Source organism: Miniopterus natalensis, chromosome 1 (genome assembly GCF_054644295.1).
Source record: "Miniopterus natalensis isolate mMinNat1 chromosome 1, mMinNat1.hap1, whole genome shotgun sequence".
In the NCBI taxonomy this organism is placed as follows: domain Eukaryota; kingdom Metazoa; phylum Chordata; class Mammalia; order Chiroptera; family Miniopteridae; genus Miniopterus; species Miniopterus natalensis.
Window position 1 is genome coordinate 138,135,950 of NC_142081.1, and position 22,595 is coordinate 138,158,544.

At 43.9% G+C, this 22,595-nt stretch overlaps 1 protein-coding gene across 5 annotated transcripts in view; it reads left to right on the forward strand.

Moving 5' to 3' along the window:
• The first annotated feature begins 4,004 nt into the window (after window positions 1–4,004).
• The window catches only part of LEF1 (lymphoid enhancer binding factor 1), a 108,714-nt gene continuing 90,123 nt past the window's right edge, over window positions 4,005–22,595 (forward strand). For 4 of the 5 annotated variants that reach the window (XM_016214500.2, XM_016214505.2, XM_016214498.2 and 1 more), the window contains exons 1-3: window positions 4,005–5,337; window positions 7,787–7,853; window positions 9,305–9,438. In XM_016214500.2, the coding sequence (XP_016069986.1) occupies window positions 5,128–5,337; window positions 7,787–7,853; window positions 9,305–9,438 (411 nt within the window). In that variant the 5' untranslated portion in view covers window positions 4,005–5,127. Of the gene's footprint in view, window positions 5,338–5,512; window positions 5,747–7,786; window positions 7,854–9,304; window positions 9,439–22,595 lie in introns of those variants that run through there. The other variant, XM_087826181.1, reaches the window with a different exon arrangement.

The following is a 22,595-nucleotide window of genomic DNA, read 5'->3' on the forward strand; positions in this document are numbered from 1 at the left end:
CCAGACGGCTCCCCTGAGCCCGAGCCGCGGCGCACCCCCGCATTCCTGTCCGCGACCTCCCAGCTTGACTCCTCTCCCCCTGGGCGGCCCGGGTCCCTGAGCCCTTGCCCCCCCGCCCCCCCGGTTAGCAGGGGGTCTGCTGGCCGAGCCCACAGCTGGTGGGGTGGGACGTGGCCCTCCGGCATCGGCCGTGGGAGGACCCGGCCCCTAGACGGGCGCTCCCGGGGCCCCGACCCCAAGACGAGCACGCAGAGCTCGGTCCGCACCCGCAGCCGCGCGTGGGTAGATGCCACCCGAGGGCTGAAGCGGCGGGCGGGGGACGTGAGCTCCGTGGGCGGACCCCCCCTCCCCCAGGCAGCGCTGGCCCCGCGGAAGCCGGGAGTCCGCAGGCGGCCGGATTTGGGAAGGACATTTTTACGGTCCCACGAGTTCTCTGTTACCCCGGCGGGTGGGGCGTTGAGTTTGTTTGTCTTAGGAGGAGGCAAAGGGAGGCGGAAGAACCCCTGGGACACAAACTGCCATTTCCCCCGCCCTCCCCTCCCTTTCCCCTTAGTCCGTTAAACTGAAGATGCACACAGCTTTTCGTCGCCAGTGAGGCTGGGGTGGAAAATCGAAGGTGCCGCAGTTCCGTCTCTGTAATCACCTTCTTTTTTCTAGTCTTTCACCCTCGCTTCTCTCTTTTCGAGCGTCCTGTTCCGTAGGCCCCCCGCCACCCTCTTCCTCTGGGATCCCACCAAAGTTGTAGCTGGGAGCGAGTCCAGGCCACACAAAGGGGAAGACCCGGAGCTTGGGGGGGGAGGTGAGGACCGAGGGGGCGGAGAGGGCTCAGAAGGGCACCGCGCTTTTTCTCTCCTCCCTGTAATTAAGGACTACTTGAGTGTCTGTAGCTGACTCCACTTGGCAGCAAAATTGCCGGGGGGGGGGGGGGGGCTCCGGTGTGGGTAGGGGTCATTCTCCCAGTTCCCCCGCAGGCACCCGCGGGGGGGCTGTGCCCGGTTTGCTCTGTAGGCTGCGGGGCGCGTCTCCGCTTCCCACTCCTCTGTTCCGGCGCGGGGTGGGCGCCTCGCCCCCCCACGAGCAGCCGCGCCGGCGGCGCCCGACTCAGAAGGAAGTGTTGATATAAAACAAGTCACTGTTCAATCCCAAACTGAACCCCAACCAACCGAAGCCACCAAGAGGGGAAAAACCAACAGCAATCCAGCCAGCCCCTAGCAATTGTTTCACGGTCGGAATTAAATCACATCAAAACGCCCCCTGAAACCCACATCCTGAAGGAGTGAACCTGCAACAGCCAACCTCCAGTCGCTCGCTCGAGTTCACACGAACCACCCGCCTCTACATCCGAGGGAAGGGGGCGGCGGGCGGCGGAGTTTCTCCCGCACCGCACCCAACCACAACCCCGACCGTGCATCCCAAGAGGCGGCTGCTTATGTTAATAGAAGCCCCCACACGAATTAAGAGACCTCCTGGCGACAGAAATGCCTTTGCCTGGATCTTCACCGAACCTGTAGGGAGGAAGGATCATCTCAGAGTTACTTCGCCCCTCTTGCGTCGCCCACTTAACCGTAGAGACAGATTTCACGTGGAAATGTCAACCTCCTTCCCAGACAAAGCTTTAAAAAACCTGGGTGAATGTTTTCTTATAAAGCTCCTTTAAAGAACATTTGCAACAATGCTAAGGACAGTCAACCCAACACTCCGCACGCCACGGGGAGGGAAAACAGTCACGCAAACAGAACCTGGTGTTGGGTGATTTCGTTGGAAACAGTGTTTCCAAAGGAGAGGGTTATGGCCAAGCACTAAAGGCAGACGCCTACCCTTGGCCCTTCTAGTAAATAGTTGCCACTAGTTATTGTTCCAAAAATTCCCATCTTCTCTAGCGCCTAACGTCCAGGACACCTGGAGTTGAGCTCCAAATGACTCAGGGGGTCCAGATAATTAACATGAAGGAGAAAATGGAATTCGAATGAGTTGCAACACTTAAATGGGAGATGTAGGAGTCCTTATTTAATCTTTCTTTGGCTTCCAGAAACTACCTTCTGGCATGCTGTGTGCCCCCTCCCCCTCCTCGAGTTTGATGAAAGGAACTTTTACTCTAGCTGCTTTGGTGAAACTGCATTTTCCAGTTCTTTTTCTGTCGGCAATTTGGCACATTTGTGGGAGGACTTTAGACTTTGTTTCCCTATATTTCTTTTAGAACAGAGGGTATAAATGCAAACATAGCTACATGTTCACATTTCTAGGACATTACACTCCCACTGGTGCATAACCCAAGGGAAGTTGCATATGACCAACAATCAAATAAAATTGGTTTCTTTCCAACCTTTTCAGTATTGCCATATAGCCTGCTGCAGCAGAATATTCTTTATATTTTTCTTCCCTAAGGTATAGCATTGTCAGCTATGTAAATTGGATTTAATGTTTTACTCTTCCTAGCGGTCACCAGCCCCAATCCCCCCAGAAAGAATTTACCTGTGACTACTGGCCATGCTCTGTGTGACCTACTGAACCCTTCAAATGATAGTTTTAAAAATTGCTTCCTAGAAAATTTCCATCTCTAGGAAGTAGTTATCAGTATGTGAGGTTTTAGGTGCTCATTTAGAGCATTATTAAGGTCTTTACTTATCAGTGTCCAGCAGCATGCAATTCCCCCTTAGGAAAAGAGGGATCTTTGCCTCATTGTTCCAGTATCATAGAGCTAAAGTCTGATTCTGTAGTGTTTTCCTTATTTTCAATTTAAGGGAGATGGAGACACATTTCTTCCTGCCCCTTGTTTACTGTTCTGAGGTTTTACAGATGGCTACTGTATTGGGTATAATAATTTTGCCTGGATTTTTTAACTGAAAGGGCTTGAGAGCCAAGGAACTACATGTAATGTGTTTTCAAACTTCAGCTTTGCTTATACTGTAACTTTCACAAAACACCTCCTTAAGTCCTGTCCTTGTATAAAATGCATCAAAGAGATGGTGGAGGCTGGGGAATTTTTGAGGTTGGATTTGGATTTGCATCTTCAAGGGTCCCTTTGAGCCCGCAGTCAGAGGTGCCAAAGACTGCCAGATCCTTTCTCCCTCTCCTGGCCCCGATCTCTTGGGTCCTTTCGCCTTCTCTTCCCCCTCCTTGGGTTTTTGTTTTGTGTTTTTTGTTTTTTGCTTTTGTTTTATTTTGTTTTTTTGCATCCTCTATGAGGTTGCCACACATTGTGGCATGTATCTCCCCAAATCCAGGAAGACCTGGCATACCTGTCTATGTGCATTGCATGGTGAGGCTGTAATAGATCTTGTTTAAAAAGCGATAACTCAGGTCCTCTTCTTATTCTTGGTAAGCCTGGAAATTTTATTTTTGCTAGCATGTGCTCCCTTGTCCCTCCACATATTTAGGAAAGCCACAAGTCTCTTCCTTGCCCTTTCCATTCTCTCTGATTAGTTGAGCAACGCCTGTTATGTTTTCCTCCTCTCGGTCCCCGATTCCCGCCTCGTCCGCCGGGTCAGAGCATCTATCAATGTGGTGTCGATCGCAGCTGCCGCGGCTTCTCTTTCATCTTCCTCCCCTTACCGAAGCTGGGGGTGGGGGTGGAAAGGGAGGCGGAAAGGAGGAGGGGGTGAGGCTGGCAGAGGAAGGTGGGGAGTCGACAAGAGAAGAGATACTTAGATGATGAAGTTAAACCGTTTGGGCAGTTTCTTGTCAATTTCACGCAGGCAAAGCGTGCCTCTCAGTGGGTTACAAGAAGCGCCCGGTCCCTCCTTCCCTCGCCCAATTGCCTGATCCTTCCCTCCAGGAGCGCGCGCGCACACACACCCCAAAACTAGGACTCGTCCTACAGGCTCTGGGAAAAGAAAAAAAAAAAAAGTCTTCAATCACCACCTCCAACTCGCGGTCCCCCTCCTCCCCCCCCCCAGCGGGCAGCCAAGGAGAGCTGGAGGCGGGGGAAGGGAGGGGGAGGAGAAGCGACGCAAATGGGTAGCTTTTCAGCGCCGGCTGGGCGCGGGAGGAGGAGAAGCGGTGGGGAAGCGCGGCGGCTCACCTGCGGGGCAGGGCTCGGAGGAGGGACCCAGGCTGTGGGCGCTCGGGCAGAAGAGCCGGGACGCGTCCGAAGCCCTGCAAACAGCCAAGCTCTGGGCGTCCCCCTCCCCTCGGCCGGGAGAACTCGAGGGCTGAAGCTCTTCGCTTTGACAGAGCGGCCCGGAGGAGGCGTGGAGAGCAGCGAGCGAGACAGCCAGCGAGCCAGGCTGAGAAATTCGAGCCGGGAACAAAGAGGGGTCGGGCTCTGCGACTGTGTGTCGGCTCTAGCTCCGGGCAGAAGCTTTTGGGTTCGAGGCCCCTGCTGTGATTCTCCAAGACCCCGCTGTGCCCTCCACTGCCGACTCCCAGTGCTCCTCGGCACAAACTTTATTCTTGGCAAACTTCTCTTTCTCTTCCCCTCATCCTCCGCCCCCACCTTCTCCTCCTCCTCCTCTGGCAGATTTAACACGCCTGGAGAAGGAAAACCGAAGCGAAAGGAAAGGAAAGAAGCAGCTCGAAAGCGGACATCTCCAACCCGGGTGGCTCTTTATTTTTATTTTTTTTAACCCTCCAGGAAGTGGACCTTTCGTTATCTTCTGAATCTACTTGCACCTTCTCCGCTGGGGCAAACGGAGACTTTTTGCCCAACTCTCCTCTTTTCTCGGAAAACCAACTCCCAACTCGGCATCCGGGGAAGCTAGGGTGGCGAGGCGTGCGTAGAGACGCACCCGACGGACCGTGCTCTGCACTTTGGAGAGTCGCGCCTGCTGCAGAACCGGCGTCCTCAGCGCGCGACTGCTGGGGGCGTGGGGTGGCCGCCCGGGCAGCGGAGCCTCCAGCGCACCGCGCCGCCGCCCCCACAGGCGCCGGCTGCGGCGGCCCTCGCAGCCCGGTGCCCATCGGCCTCCGGCGGGCACCGGCGTCGGTCTTGGCGGGGCTTGGGCGCCGCCGAGGCTGCTCCTACTGCGGGCCACCGGCCCCGCGCTCGCTGGCCCCGCTTCCGCCCGCTGTCTTTACTTCAAGCATCCTTCCAGTTTTCCTTTCCTCCCCCCCTTTTGTTGACCCCCTCTCTTCCTGTTGTCGCTTCGGGTGCTCCCCCAGCCGAGCGGAGATTAAGGAGTGGTCGGGATGCCCCAACTCTCAGGGGCAGGCGGTGGCGGGGGGGACCCGGAACTCTGCGCCACGGACGAGATGATCCCCTTCAAGGACGAGGGCGATCCCCAGAAGGAGAAGATCTTCGCCGAGATCAGTCACCCCGAAGAGGAAGGCGACTTAGCCGACATCAAGTCCTCCTTGGTAAACGAGTCTGAAATAATCCCGGCCAGCAACGGGCACGAGGTGAGTGGGCCGCTGCCCGAGCGCCGAGAGGCGTGGCGGGTCCCGGGATAGAGTGGAGAGCGAGGGAGGCAGGGAAGGCGCCAGGCAGTCCCGGCGACGGTCCCTCAGAGGTCCCTCGTTTGCGGGGGGGGGGGGTGCGCGAGCCCCTGGTCAGTGTTCTTCCTTTGTGTGTGTGTGCGCGCGCGTGTCGGGTGGAAGGTGGAGGGCTGTGCAGGGAAACTTACTCCAAGTGGATCCGTTTGGAGTTCGGTGGCGAAACCGTTGGTTTGCGGGAGAAGCCGGCCTTTACCACGACGTTTGGCCTTCGGACTTTTCATTGGCACGGAGAGGGTGCGATGCTTTAAAGCGAGGATGTCTGAACTGAGAAGTTCTTCTGTGGGACGGAAAACAAAGTGCACCCGCTATCTCGGTAGATATCTCTGCAAGAGTGCGTTAAACCACCAAAGGCTTAGGTAGAGAGGAGCCGAGCCACAGGCGGAGAGGAAGGGGAGGCGGGCGTGGGCCGGGGACAGGAGGGGCCGGCCCAACCGCCGCTGAGCTGGGCTCGCGCGGAGCCGGCGGGCTGAGCGGGCGCAAGCCCGAGCGGCGGGGGCGGTGCGGGGCTGGCCCCTGCGGCAGCCGGGGTCCCGGCGCTGGGCGTGCTGCTCCCAGCCTTAGGCACGCGGAACCCAGCCATCCCTTGCAGTACCTCCCGCAACACCAGTTCTCTCCAACCCCCATCACTGAAAAAGCGCTTATATTTGGGGTTAGCTTGGGCCCGGATCAGGCCTGAAATCTACACAGAAGACGAGCGAGTCGGAGTGGAGATGCGGCGGAAGCCAGGGCACCCACTGGGGAGGGTGGAAAGCGCTTTATCAGATCTCCTACCCCGTAGCGGGCGATAGCTGGTAACTCGAGTAGAGTAAATAGAGACACGTGGGTGCCGGCGGGAGAAAGCCGCGAGCAGAGACCCCCGCGGAAGGGCTATTTCAGGCCGCGCGAGAGCTTCCGAAGGGGGTGGGGGTGGCGGATGGACCCTGATACCCGACACTGCACTGGCCACCCTGGTTCAACAGCTGGGAACCGCTTTGGAGGAAATCCGGTAGAAAAGTTCTGACATTCAGATGATTTCACCAACGATTTTTTCCCTCCAAAGAAACTTGGAGGGTATACCCTTTTTCCTTAAATGGCATCCTTCTGCCCCCAAAAAGAAAGCGTGTGGTTTTGGGGGCGGGGGCATTTTGGGTTTTAAACAACGCGTTTAAGAACACTTCAGAGTTACCTTCTTTATCCCAATGGCAGGGGTGAGTACTCATTTTGGAAGGCTGGGGACCTGGGTTCTAAGGAGGACATTTAAGGTTGTTTTTTATCCTCTGAATCTTTCATGCCATTATGCCAATTTGAGGGGGACATGGTGGTGGGAGGTAGGGTGCACCCAACCCCATTTAAATGGTTTGTGACTGTGTGTGTATTGAGGGTGAGGAGGTGAGGAAGTCATTGCGGGGATGCATGTCCAAAGAACCACCAAAAAACACTCAGGCTAAACTCTCATATTGTAGAGGAGCCTCTGTTTCTTCCTACCCATTTTTGGCTCTCCTTTATTCCATGAGTAAATTTGCCACCATTTCACATTTTCTGCATGTTTCTGCTCTGGGGAGAAGGGTGCTGCATTTGAAGCCCAGAATCCAGGTATTAGGGCTCTGTCAGTGTTTGTGTTGGTGGTAAATGGGCATGGGGCAGCCCCAAGGAAGATGGTGAAGGGGGTAATACCACTGATTTGCACGTGGTTGAGCCTGGGTGGATGGTGGTTACCAGAACTGATATTAGCTGGGCTACCTTTTAGATGTCTATAACCCGACTCTCAAATTTTCCTTTCTTTAACCACAGAGTAGTTCACTTTTCTCTTGTAAGCTTGCGCTCAGCCAGCCAACTTATGGTACGTTATAAGGAGTGGAGCTCTCTTGCTGGGTCTGGCTTGGGACAATGGCATTAAGCCCCCATCTGTGAGTGGTTGCCTTATTTTTTATTTAAAATGTCATTTTCAGTTGCAAAGTGATATTTCAGCACGGTTTTAATCAGCTCTGATTGAAGTGAACAGTGGTTGAAGAAGCTATGGAAACAATCAACCCCATTAACTCAAACTCCAATCATACTAGGCATCCACGCAGCCTTAATGCATTTTAGCAAACAGCAGTCAGAACAGCAAATTTACTATATTGTTAATTGTTTTTCCTCTTATTATTTATACTTTTCTCCTCTTGGGCAGATAATAATGATTCAGAAATACATGTTGAAAAGAAAAAGATTTCCCAGTACTCAACCCCTAGCCTCCACCTCTTAGGTTAATAAAACAGGTGATTGAGATGCACCTAAACTACCTCTTTTGAGTTACCAGTGGACACACAATCAGTATTGTCACAAACTCTAAGGTGATTTTCTTTCTTTTGGGGGTGGGGATTCATGCTGGTAGGTGGCCAGACAAGCACAAACCTCGCAGGAGTCCTACCATGACAAGGCCAGAGAACACCCTGATGACGGTAAGACTTAATTCTACTTCTCCTAACTTTATCATTTAACAAGTGCAATTTGTGAATGTAGGTACATTTTGCTATTTTGAGTTCAAAAAAGCCTAGGATCAGATGTGACAAGATTGTGCCCATTATTTTAACAAAATGGTAAAGAAAACCCAGGAAACTTAATGCTTACCTCTAATGTATATTTATGTAATTTTAAAACTTGTCTTTGAATGAGTTAGGGAGCTTTGGATTTCATTTGGCTTCCAGATTCTTTGTGGAAGAGGAAATAATGAGTTTCCCTCTTTTCTTCATTTTACCTAAAGTTCTAATCGGTTTAGATCTTTAGCATTTTTCCTACATTGTTATAAAGAGTGACACAGTCTAAACCAATTTATTTTCCAACAGGAATAGTTTCAGATGGATTTTCGTTTGTTAAATTAATGTTTCCCTTTACAGTGAGAAGGCAGGCAGAGAATGCTCATACTAAATATGGCTCAATAAAGCAGAATCTAACTTGTAAAAATATAAAACTTTATTTGTAAAATTAGGAACTATGCATATGAAACATGATAGATTTCCTCCCCACTTCTGATTGTTGCTCAAAACTGTAAAAATTGTATATATATTTTTAGATTTAAGGAGAATTCTGTGTGACTTTAAAAGAATCAAGGAATCTGTAGGGTTTCCTTGTTGGACAGTCAGCTTTTCTGTTCTCCTTTAATTATTTACAATTGGCTTGACCAGAACGAAGTGTTTGTACGTACAATATGTCAGCCTAGAGAAGAAGGGAAGAAAACTATAATATCAGGCTTCGTTCTGAGCTACAAGGTAGTTACACAGATTAAAGAGAAGAAATGTATATACTGAACGCAGGCAAATTACTTTGGCAAAACGATGTAAGTGTAGCACATAAAATTAAGTCTCCTGGAGTTAATCCTTCATAAATTTGGGTTGTTGCCCATATACTAGTTACAGCTCTCTCCCTCAGTAAAACCTTGACATTTTCTAAAAATCTGGAAGCACAGGTAGAATTTTTGAGTTTGCCTGTAAGGTGGAGTGTAACTTTTAGTGTATAAATATATATGTGTGTGAATGGCTAGATGGCCTAATATATTTAAATTGCAGCTTTAGGTTTGTGTGTGTTCTTTCACGTGTCTCTATTTCTTAGTCCAGTTTGTTAGTGTTAGAACAAATTAAGTTAGATGGATAACACTTATTTTTGTGAAAACACCAGTCAGTAGTGGAAGTAAATTGAACCACATGTTTTTAAAGCATGGTTCACTGCTAATTTAATTTAAGAGAATAAATACTGTCAATCTAAAATAGAGCATAATAATTCAGTTACGATATTTTGTAAACAACTCTTTTTATGTAAAGTCTGATTTGTCATAGAACTAGTTGATTTTCAGATAAAACCCGGTTATATAAAAAGGAAGCCAATGCATCATCAGTTGTTCTTTGGATTCTCTCAGGCAAGCATCCAGACGGAGGCCTCTACAACAAGGGACCCTCCTACTCGAGTTATTCCGGGTACATAATGATGCCAAATATGAATAATGACCCATACATGTCAAATGGATCTCTCTCTCCACCCATTCCGAGAACAGTGAGTAACATGCCGATGTTGCAAATTATTTTCAGAAGAGCAAATTAATTTGTATTTTGGCAAAATATTTTTTTTTACATTGGAAACACTTTAATTATATATGACCTGTCATTGCTACATAAGTCCTGTTGTGAGGAATGGCTGCCTTAAAAGAGTGCTAACTTTGATGTCTTGCATTTGGAATTTTAGCTTTTGGCTTATTGGTTAAGATTAATAAATAACAGATCACCAATTGTCATGAAATCAAGTGAAGATAAGTCTACGAACTTACAATCTGATGAGTATTGTGTTTTTTGTGCTGATGAGAGGAAAAAATTGATTTACTCTTTCAGTTAGCTAAGTACTGTATAGCTTTCACTACCCTTAAAGCTATGTAGACTCAGTGCTACTTTGGCTCATTTGGAGCTCAACGTTGGGAATGTTACTTCAGCTTTTAAAACAGTGTCCTCCTCTTATTGTATTAGCTAATGTTTCTTTAAAAGCAGTTGGGATGAGCTATTTTTACTTTATTATCAATTGCTGAGAAAATTTCACTTGAAAATAACCCTGTGAAAATTGCTCTTTTTATCTCGTGGTTCCGTTAACTTGCAGTGTTCTAAAAATGCAGTGACATTATAACTGCATGATGTAAAGGTATGGCACTATGAAGAATTGACAGTATTTCGGTTTTGCTGGGAAGTGGAAACCTCATTTATATTGAGAGAGCATCTGAAGGGTAACTGTGTGGTAACTTGTGTAGTGTGTGAGCATGCGGAGTGCTGGTGATGGGGTGCTCCCTGAGAACTGGCCCTGTGGCGGTGGGATTAATATTTACTGCTCCGTCAATATATTTACCTTCCTTCGGTCTCACTCTCCCTCTACCACCCAAAAGTCAATGGGAAGCATATATGTCTGGGTCTTGGGGATTTAGAGTTTCAGTCTACCTGGCCCTCCTCAGAGTCAGATTCCGATCATAAAAAGCAACCTATGATTTTTGCCTTACTAGCCCAGTCCTTCCACTAAGTGAAAAAAAATCAATCACAGAATCTGGGGAAAGTACTGTCATTAATCCCTCAGTGGAGAGAATCTGGGATTGAGAAGATTCACCAAAATAGCAGAGAGGAATGGCTCTTACTTGCAAGAGTATTTGCGTTTATCTTGATTATCCACAGTACTCAAGTGTTGAAATGATAGGTACGTGAAATAGAACTATTTTATGTGGGCACTGTGATTTAGAAGTTATTGTAATTTTTTCCCCACAGATTTCAAAAAGATACTTGACCTTTCAAGTAGGGAATAAGAGTTTTCTAATTTTTATCTCGCTGCTAAAATGGCGACCTGGGAGATCTTATGATGGTTGTTATAGGAAATAGCAATTTGGCATTTTAAAGGGCTTTTAAAATGTTTAATGATGGAGATGCCTGTGTAGTAAATATGAATCTCCTACCTAAAAAGTGAATGAATGAACAAAAACAAATATAGTTTAATATTTAGCGACCATCCCCAAATAAATGCTTCTCTGAGTTTTAAAATTTGTAGGAGACTTCATATTTGTTGAGCTGAACATAAAAACATATCAGATATTTCTTTTATAGTTGGGATATTTTGTTTGTTGGGTTTTTATGAAGAGGGGTGGAGAATATGTTTAGATAAGGAATAATTGAAGATTTCTGTTGAAAGGCTCTTTAGAACAACAGATAATCTTTCTGATAAATCCAGAGTATAGTTTCTGGCTTGTTAAACAATAGAAAATAGCCACTAAAATAATCTTATACTTTTCAGCCGTGCACACAGTTAATGCTTAATATGTATTTGTGGGATTTATTCCATAGTTCAGCTACTTCTCCTTTCAAAACAAATTTTAAAGTCACTATAGTAAAAATCTAGTGGTATTTATAAAGGATCCATACTAATATTGAAAATTAAGCTTCTCTTCCTCTTTCAACCAGTATTTTCTGCCTTCAGCATTTCTCTCCAGCTTTTGCCCCCCCCATATTAATCATTTTGAAATTTTGATAGAGAATGGAAGGTATTTATTGTTAGTGTATGTATTAAAATTTTGAGGTCAGTGAATTGAACAGCCATTCATTGCTTAGGAAAGATTTGTGGCCAGATAAATGTTAGTGGGTGAAGAGTGGAGGAGAGGGGTGTGGTCAGGAAACAGTTACTTTACCCTGTTATCTGCTGCTTTGCTTTATGCTGTTACATTTTTGGACATATTTATTTTAGGTACATTTTCTTGCAGATATTCTGCAGTTTGCACAATTCCAGAAGCTTATCCGTTTTAACCACAAGGCTATATCCAATTTTTTTGTTTAAGGTTCCACTGAAGTGAGTTGCAGGCTTTGGTTTTTAATACCTAACAGCTGTTTTTAACGTGTGTGAGACCCAAAACACTTTAACCGGAAGGCAGCCTCTCTCTTTCACCCCTAACCACACTTCTGCCTTCTTGCTCTCTAACTTGGTCTGCTACCGAGGCTTTGTATAACTGACATCCAGATAGTTTTTTATCGAGGGTGTCAGGGAGTAGGGTGACTATTTGTGTTTGGGTTTAAGGTGAGAGAAGCCCTGAGGCATCCCAGTTCCTGGAATTTGCATTACAAACAACTACTTGTTTACGGCATCTGCTGCCTGCAGGTGTTAGAACTAGAAAAACATCTGGGGGTGGGGGAAGGCCCTGACTGCCCCTTCTCCACACAGAATCTTCCATTTGTAGTAACTGCAGGTAATCCTGAGAACACCAGCTAGGGCACAGATAAGTTTCTGCTAGTAGCTCATTCTAGCAATTCTATAAACTTTTCCTCTTTTTTAGACAAAATGACATACATGTGATCGCACAGCTTTTACTTATGACCTGAGTACAGCATTACCTACTCAGTAGAACCACCTTCTCCAATCCAGCTTTTTTCCCTTCAGAAGGGAAAGTTTAATGAGCTGATTACATTCTTCCAGCACTGGAATTCTTAGAGGTGTGTCTATACCACAAATTTTACAAATGGGCATCTCACAGAATTTTAAGTAAGGATTCTTACCTCAGGCAAAATGGGCCTAATGAGAAAGTACCTATAATAGTAGCACATTTGGTGTCAGTGTGAGTTCTTGAAACAGTAAACCTTGGCTTGTCTCCCATAGAGAGCGAGAAGATGCAGAAGCCTGTTAAATATGTCAGAGCAGAGACCCTGCCTTTCTTTCTCTGAGTCTTATTTATGAAAATCCCTGTAGGCCAATGGTAGAGGTTAACATTAAAAGCAAAAAATAGTTGCCTCCTCTGTGGGGTCCGGGCACTTGTGTGCCTGAATACCGTGTGAGCCATGAGCTTGGGGGGCTTTAACACAGTGGAAGTTCCCTTTGGCCTGGCGCACTGCGGTTATTTATCTTAGGTGTCAGGCTTCCATTTGTCCCTCACACAGCCCAAATGTTTAACACCTTTGAAGAGAAACATCTCATTTCTCTTCAGCCGCTCAGGGGAGGGAAAAGCAGCCAGCTTCGTGCAGGAAACGACAAGCGTTGCAGCTGGGTCCTACCAACCACAGCAGCACCTGGCTAGCGTAGCTGCCGACTGCATGTTTGTTTCCTTGTGAACTTTCTGAGGATGGACTTTTAGGCGGGACAGGAAGATGTTTGTTTGCAATTTTTTTTCTTATTTTTATTAGACGTATGGTTTTTACCTGAAGGGAATCAACATTTGGATTTCTGATGAACAGAATTATACCTATATCTTGGTCTTAACATCCCCCCATGTTTGTATTTGCTTACAAACAGCTAAAATTTGATTTTTCCATTGCTCACTTCTGGAATTAAGGAACTAAGGTAGATATGTCTAGTCAGTGAGCTTACACACTTAAGTCACTGTACATCACATTGCTGTGTAGCTCTGAGAATAATCACGGAAGTAATAATTAATTGAAGGGCAGAGGAGACTCTGGCTTGTATTTTGAGCAAGATGTTTAAGGCAGTGTGTCTTTTTACTGCAAGGAGCTACTTAATTTGACTTAATGGTAAATTATTTTTAATTTTCTAATCTAAATTGTACGCTTTTTGAAGCTAAGTGTATTAAGTTTTCTTCTTTACCTCAAGTGCAGAAGTTAAGTTTTAGAAAGTATGTTCTCTCTCAGATTTGAATGCGGATGTCAGAAGAAAGCATGGGGAGATTCCTTAGAGCCCTAGACTCTTCTGTTGGGTTCATTCTTAATTGTACTGCTACAAAGTTGGGAAAGGATCACAACAAGAATAATCGGGTGCTGTTGCCATCCCCCCTTCAGATAGCGTAGATAGCTTATGGCCAATAGTTTGCTTATTCCAGTGTCCCAGGGAGCCACACTGAAGGGCCCCACAGGAGATGGTGTCCCATCTGCATGACTGGTACCACGAGAGTATGATCCTCATTCAGATATGTCTTTTTGATATGACCCTAGAAATGTCTTGTTTATTCATAAAAACATGAGAAAACCCCAATTTCACTAAAGCAAGGCAATTGAGCCAACCTGCAGAAAATCTTGCTCTTTGAAGGAACCCTCTCCCTGCACCCCCTTAATACAGGTCCTGGACTTGTTCTCATCAAACCCATTATTTTGATCTAGTCTCTCTTGTGGTCAAAGACTCATGTGTGATTTAACAGGATTTAGGCCTCCCAAATGCATCTATCTGGACTTGAATTTGTAGCCTCACAAGTGTTCTTCCATAATATCAACTGAGAAAATTTTGCAGCTTTTTTTTTTTTAAACTAATCCTGTTAGTTCTTTAGACAGAACCATTTTTGGTTTATGTGACTTTTTTTTTTTTTAAAGCAGTTGGATCATTTCATTCCTCTCTGATTCCTTTTGTTTCTCATTTAGATATTATAGACATGATTAGAATTTTATAAATCTCGTATCCCTTTGATTTCAAGATAAACTTGGAATTTAAAGACAAAATATGCCAGGATTGTCTGTGGGCCAGCAGAAAAGCACATCTGTTTTATTTCTGGGCCGAGTAGATATCAGTGTTATATAGGTGCTGCTGTCATGGGACTAAGGTTTTTGAAAAGAGGATACTCATTTAACCCTTGCGTCTTTAAAGTTACTACTTAAGTGGTTATGCCAAACTGAGCCAGTGTGTGGAAAGCTAATACTGTAGCAATGAAGAGACTTAGTTCCGCTTTGTACTGTCCTGATAGGTCCTTACTCATTTGGAAAAGGCAACCATTGGATCTTATTTAAATAATTTGAAAAATCTGTTTTAGATTCATGATCACTTTTTAAGTATTAATAGTGACCTTATGAAGTCACAGTCCAGGAACTGTAGACTCTGCTATAAGCTCTTAAGTCATTTTAGGCAAATAAATGATTCAGTCTCTAAGATTCAGAGGCATAAAGCCGGAAAATGACCTAAAGACCAACAACAAAGACTGGGGGGTGGGGTTTGAAATGCACCAAAGGGGAGAGTTGAGAGTTGAATATAGACAGTGAACAGTGAATGCTAACTCCAGAGATTTTGATAATGTAGTCAATCTAGCCAGAGCTATTTATAGGCTAATAACAGAGGCTGTTCAGAGGATTATAGTCTCTGTAAAGTAGTATATTTGTACACAATACCCAACATATCTAAATTTAAAAACCTTCTCAAGTTATCTGCTTGCTATATGTAGACCACTTGCTGAGCTCACTGAAGAATGGTTCCCACCTGCCTTCAGTTTGTAGTGGGAAATTTGCAAGGGCATTACAGAGCCAGCAAGAGTTTTGGTTCCCTGTCTCCTTTCTCCCACCTGACTGAGAAAGATAACTGGCAGAGATGTTGCATCACAGAAGGTCTAGAAACATATTTTATTTTTTGCAGCTAATGAGGGACAAGTAAACTCTAAAAAACATCTGATTATCGACCATCGACCATCGTTTCTAACTATGTCCACAAGTAATCTGTCATAGTAATGTATTGTTGATGTTATGTTCACTTTAAAAAAGAGACCTATTGCTACTTTACTCAACATAGAGAAAGGCTGAATGAGGGCTGGGTGGAAGGGAGGCTCTATAATAAAAAAAGAGGAGTGGCTCCAGTGTAGCTTTAATGTTCTTTAATTATTGTCAGCTTCTGAATGAAACAGTTACCAAAACAAAAATGTAAAAGCTGAGGTACTAAGGTATTTTTACAAGTCCTTGTATTTTTATTTTGCAATGAGACCTGTCAGTCAACTACTGATGATAGTTGACTATCAGATCAGTTGATCTGAGGCTACTGATGAATTATGAGAGTTACATTCAGCCTAGTACAGAATAGGCATTTCAGTAGATTTGCTGAATAAAGAATAATGTACTAGGAAATTTTCATGTAGGCTTTTTGGATATCTCCAAAAGATTTTTCTTTAACCAAATGCTATGTGAAAAGCAAAATCTGAATGTGTCTGCTACATAATTCTTAGCATTTTATTATTTTACTTTTTCTCTGATTTGTTGCGTCAATGAAAAGAGCATTAAACCAGTGTCTTCTGTGAGGAAGTCAAAGTCTCTCCTTACAGAATGTTAAGTTTCCAAGTAAGAGCTGAAAGCAGTCAGCCTATGAGTAAGAAGAATGGGGGTGGACCCTCCTACCAGAACTGGTCGTAAGCAGTACTTATCTCTTACTTAGGTCCAGAAACCTCACTGAAGAAGGGGACATGAAAAATGCTTTTTTCAGAGGGGTGCTTGAGATAGAAATAGAATAAAAGCAAACCATCTTCAATTGTGTTTTAGTAGCACATGGTTAATGCTCTTCACTTCATTTTTATTCTTCCCCAGAGAGAAAGGACTTTTCTCTTTTTCAGTCACACTTGAATACTCTGATATTAAAAAATTCTTTGTGTTCTTTCTAAATGCATGTTGGCAGCATCAGTGCTCACTCCTAGGTCAGCGTGTGTGGTAAATTGATTCTATCCTTCTGCAGTGGGGAAAGCAACAGTTTTGAGTCTTTATTAGGTGAAGGCTGAACCTGGTCCAAAGCCTATTACTCTTCCCCGAGAGCCTTGAGAAGTTATTTAACCTTTACCAGCCTTTATTTCCTCATTTACAAATGACATATTAATATCTGACTTGCCCACCTAATATGGTTGGTGTGAAATTCAGATAAAGCCTGCGAAAGCAGTTCGTTTTGTACTAAGGGAACCAAGCTCCAGTCCCAGATGGTGTAAGCCAGTGACCCGCTGGGAATTCTGCAGCCAAAGAGGTCTCGGCTGTACCCAGAAAGCAACTGAGAAAGGGAAGAAACTTTTGGTCCTTACTATACCACATGCTGACCTGGAATTTGAATACTGAGTGAAGGCCCTACATTAACCTTTAAAAATATTTGCATAAATAAAAGTTTTGGGACTTGTCATTATGTCCCTTTCAAAGGTGGCTCTCCTCTCTTGGGCTTCTTTTTCTCCCCTAATTGTTAAGAGAGCACCTGCTTTTCCTCTTCAGCCCCATAGTTTTCTAGTAAGGGAATGAGGTGCGTGAGGGATCAGATTTCTAAATTTTATATTTGTTAATAACCGCATGTCCTTCTAATATTTGATATGGAATTGCCAGTTAACTCTTAACTCCTTGGATGGGAGTAAGAATATATTTTTGGTTAGGCTACTTTTTCTCCCTTTAATCCTTTAGGAGCTGGGTTTCTTCTCCCCCACAGCAAAAATTATAGAGAGAGGAGATCTCTGTAATTGTAAATGTAGAGGACAACGGACAAGTTATTTTTCCCCTCTTTGAATTTTCTTTTAACTGAAATCTTTCTAGCTTTCCTGGCACCTAAAGGATCAGGTCCAAGGGGATATGTTGGCTCGGCAGCAAAGAGAAATCAATACTTTTCTAGTCTCATAGAAAATTCCAGCCTCTATCCTTTCAAGGCTTTTCTTTTTCTCTCAGTAAAACCCAATGAATGTTAAATATATTTTGATGTGGAGCCAGCTTTCTTGGTACATAATTCTCCCATCTTAAACACTATATATTATGCCTTATAATAATTGTGGTCACACATATCATCTTGGTGTGCTAGTGTGGATGACAGGTAAAGGGAAAAGGTACTATTATCTTCTCTCCGGTGTGTTAGGCTTTGTCTTGACTCCTAACACTTACATATTTTTAAAGTCTGAAATAAACCCAAAAGTATGGAAGTAAAAATATGTTTACTGTTTACTATGGTTGAGTTAACCAGTTAGCTAGCCATCAAGGTTAGGAAAAGAATTAATTAAGTCTCCCAAATATTGCTTGAACTGTTTTTTGTTCATATTTTTTTGTACACATTAAAAGATTTAAGTTAAAACTGAAGTTTGTGGGGGTTTTTTTGAGAGAGAAATCAATTACCTTTTTTATCTTTTTAAACTTCTGCTTTGTGGCAAGATACTGTGCTAGGCAGTTTACATGGTTATCTTATTTAATTTCATCTGAAAACTGTGGGTGGATGTTATAATCTCCACATTAAGATAAGGGCCCATCCTCAGAGACAGCAGTAACGTGCCTCAATTTAAGTTGTAGAGTCAGTGCCCTTCCTTAAGGTCTAAAAACTTGTTTATATATTTTCATTAAAAATAACCATATTTGCCTTTCAGAACATAAAACACTTATTAACATACCATAATTAAAATGTAAAACAGGAAAGCAATGATTATTTTGATGATTTTGTTGGAAATTTCAGTAATGCTTAACTATTTTTTAATGAAAATAAAAAGAAATAATTCATTAAAAATCAATTCATGTTCACTAGAAAAATTAGAAAGCTCAAATGAGCAATAGAAATAGTGATTATTAAATTCCCAGGTTCCCGCTGTCAGAGCTGATCACTCTTAAAAACTTGCTGTGGCCTTTAGAGCTGTTCTTGTGCACATGTAGAAATATACATTAACATACATAATATATGTTAGACGTTCATGGCAGTGGGAGCATAATACACCATTTTGTAACTTGTTTTTCCCCCACCAGTATAATATAGTGGATATCTTTTTTACTCTTTTGTGATGTGATTTGTAATGATTGCCTAATCAGTCTTTGGGCTGATATTCAGATGGTATTACCTTTCTCCTCTATCTTAGGCAACACTGAAGTGAAATACATATTTTCTAACTGAATCTTTGCACAAATTTTATTTCTTTGTAATCAATTGCTAGAAATAGAGGTGTAGAATCAAAGGCAATGCACCTTTTTAAGTCATGTGAACCCAGCATTGCAAGTTAGCCTTAGACCCGTTTGCTGGAGGTCAGTATTTAAAAGTGTGTAGCTGATGATGTTCAGGTTTGGTTAGGGCTGGGTTTTGAGGCTTTATGCCTTCCTCCAGTATCAACTTACAAATTAATAAGGCTGGATTGGAGAATATGGCTTGAACCATGACATGGATTTGGACTTCCTTTGACTTCCCTAAATTGAACACGCCCTGCCTCAGCAGTTCACCTGCCACAGAATTGAAAATGAGAACAAACCTGTGCTTGGGCAAGTTAGCCCCAAAAGAGAAGACCGTGAGTCAGTCTGTCCACTGCCCAGAGAGCAGAAATTCCTCCTTTATTGGCCAGGCTACAGAGATGGGGGAGGAGAGGGTGGTTATCTCCTTAGTCCTAATCATTGATCAGATTGAGCAGACTAGGCCAAGGGCAGTGATGGAAACACACCTACCCACATATATTAGGAACTGCAGCGAGCACTGCAGTTGGAGACAGATCTAGATCCCAGTGCTCTGTTTCTGACTAGCTGTGTGTTCTTCAGCCAGTTACTCTCTCTCTGAACCTTGGTTTCTTCACCTGTAACATAGATTGCCACCTTTTCTACTTGTAAAAGTACACAGTACTGTGTGGGACCAACTGCAACGAAATTACTGGTGCTCTCGTTTAAAAGGCAGAAACCTGGGCCCCTGTGAAAATGTCCTGAACCAGAAACTGCGGGCAGGTCACGTGTATACACTTTTAACAAGTTACTTTATTGATTCTTACCTAAAGTAACTGAAGAAACACTGGCCCAGTAGATGCTCAAAATTTCACGGAGGTTCAGAAAACCTAAGTAACTTACACGAGGTCTCACACTAAGAAAGCAGTGAAACTTGGACTCAAAGTCAGGTGCTTCAGCCTCACCCTGAGCTCACTTTCTTTCAACTCAGCTCTGTCAAGCCCTGTCCCTCATCGAGACTACTGGCCCTCTGTTCACTTCCAGTCAGACCTCAGGAGGCTTCCTCCCCGAGGGTTCTCCGCCACTGACCACAGAATAAAACTCATTCCCCCCCCCCATTGTTTTTCAGAGAGAGTGGAAGGGAGAGAGAGAGAAACATCAGTGTGAGAGAGACACATCAATTGGTTGCCTCCTGCACATGCCCCAACTGAGGCCCAGGCCAAGCCCTCAACCAAGGTACAGGCCCTTGGTCAGAACCGAACCCAGGACTCTTCAGTCCAGGGGCGGTGCTCTAACCACTGAACAAAACTGGCTAGGGCAAAAACCCACGTTCTTTAGCATTTTCAAAGCTTTCCGCAGTCTGGACCATGTATGTTTCAAAACCTACCGCCTCACTGCCCTACCCTGCAGCTTACGATTCAGCTGCATTGCCAGATCTGCACCTTAGCCCTTCCCCAAGCCTCTGGCCCCCTCAGACGCCTTGCCAGCACCTCATTCATCCTTGAAGGTCTGGGCTGAGTGGTACGTCCTCTTGGAAGCTCCTCACGGTTCCTCCGCCAGTTAAGCCTAAGTGTTCTCTCCTGGGGGTTCCCACAGGACCTTCGCAACTCTGTTCCCATGTTTTATATAATAGGTGGCTGTCTCTGTGTCTGTATTTCTCACCAGCTGTTAGTTCCTTTAGGACGGAGAACATGCCCAGAACCCATTATATTACCCTGCATAGAGCAGGTTACTCTCCAGATGTTTATGGAATAAATATAGCAGAAATTTTAAAACTTCACTAATGCAGGACAAGAACACCAGATACTAATCCATGTTTAAATAAAGACTTAATAGTTTGTAAACCCATACAAGATCACAAAGCTGACATTGAGCTTAGAAATTATCTGAGCATTAAATATAGAGTCCATTAGACATTAGCTATGAGTTCTGAGTACTTGGTTCATGCCAAGACCTGCTCTAAACACTTTATATGTATTAGCTCATTTAATCCCCACAGTAACCTGATCATATCCCCAATACCCCTGTTGTACAAACGAGGGGACTGAGGCGTAAAGGGTTGAGAAACTGAGGCATAGGGGCATAAAATGAGAACAGACTAAGAAATGGAAGGTGAGTCTGGCTGGGTGGCTGGGTGTGGCTCAGCGGTTGAGTGTCGACCCAGGATCCAGGCGATTGGGGCTCAATTCCTGGCCAGGGCACATGCCCGGGTTGCGGGCTGCAGCCGATCAATGACTCTCTCATCATTGATGTTTCTAGCTCTCTCTCTCCCTCTCCTTTCCTCTCTCTGAAATCAATAAAGATATATTTAAAAAAAGAAAAAAAAAGAAATGGAAGGTGAGATGAAGTAGGTAATTTGCTCAGATCACACCCCTTGTAGGCCAGGCCTTGGCTCCTACTGCAGGGTGCCTTCTGCAGCCTCAGTTTCTATGGCCATCACTGCCGCTGGCACATGAAGGCGCTAGATGATTGTCGAATCAAGGAATTTCTCATCAGTAAGATGTAATTGATTCTTAACATACAGGTGTTATGCGAGTATAAAATGAGATAATACATGCAATTATAAATTACACTAACATAACTTTTGGTAGTAATATCTGTTGTGCTGGTGGAGAACAGGGGGGCCAAAGGCACCAATGAGATGCAGGGGAAGGGAAATTTATAAAAGACAGTGAAAGTCCTGGCCTGATGATGAGGGGGCAGCGTTATTGGAAATAATGACTCTAGAAAGGGGGTCGCATTTTAGGACAGCCATTTGTGAGTTTGGCTTAAGGATTATCCTGTGTTTTCTTTTTTGTGGTAAGAAAACAAAAAATTAACCAATATCTGGAACCAAACATTTTATATTATGAACATCTTTTTGGTCCATGATTTATTTAAGTGCCTCACAAAGTTACCTAACTTACCTCTGAAGTCTTGACCAGAGCCTCTGTATGATTGTGGGAACTAGAACTGCATATTGCCCAGAGGTGAGGAGACTAATAGTATTAATAATATAGTAGAATATAATATTTAATGAATGCACTTTAATGCATTTTTCTTATTAAATACTTATATAACAATATGAAGTCTTTCCAGTACTCACTGTAACACTACTCATGTTTCTGTGCTTCCAGTAAGGAAACTGAGGCACAAAAGATTATTTGATTGCTATAGACCTGGAGTTTAACAAGTGGTAGAATTTGGATTCAAAGCCAGGTATCCCTGTTTCATGAGCTAGCTTCTCCTTGAAAGGGTGTTGAGAAGAATCCGTTAATCAATGTCGATAACCTACTGTAAGGATTATAAAAGCATCTGTTATGTTTCTGTCTTATTAAATGATGTAAACATTCAACTTTAGTGGTGGCTTACTAACAGGTTCTAAGAATACTTGAAGATTGTCTTCTGGTTAATTCAACACACAGCCATGTAATTGTTCAATGCGTTCATGAAAATTCCTAGAAAATATTTATTCCTTAAGTGTATGTTGATAAATGTCTCATTTTTATGGGAATTTCATTGCTTATTTTTATAGGCCCAGTATCCCCACGTCTAACCAAATAGAGTATAGCCAAATAGCTGTGTGGTCAAAGGTTTTGTGATTCTTGAATTCTCTTTGGTAAATAATATAGCCTCCTTATTTCATGAGAACTGAGCATTAACAGGCAAAAATCTACTATCTGTGAGTGTTCTTTGCACAATAAGCAATTAAAATGTGGTGTAGGCTTCATTTTTTAGAGCTGTTAGCAGTGATTTTTGTGGTATCATGATGTTACATTAAGCATAAAAGAAATTAGTTTAGAATTAACTGGAATTGTCATTTCTGAGAAGTGACAACAGTAGGTTTCTTTCAAAAAGTGAAGAAACTTCTTGTTAAGGAGATCTGATTAGGAACAATGTTTTCTTCTTTCTCAAAAGGAAATGTCTATTTTTTTTGGTTGGTTCATTTTAAAAAAATAATAAAGAACAGAAAAAGAAAAGTACCTGTATTTTTATTATTCAGATATAATGGTTTCATTTATACATACACACACACACACTTTCAGATGTTCTTTCTATATCTATACTTCCAATACAACCATTTTTATAAATGGGTTCATTAGATTAATGGCTTATTGTAATATT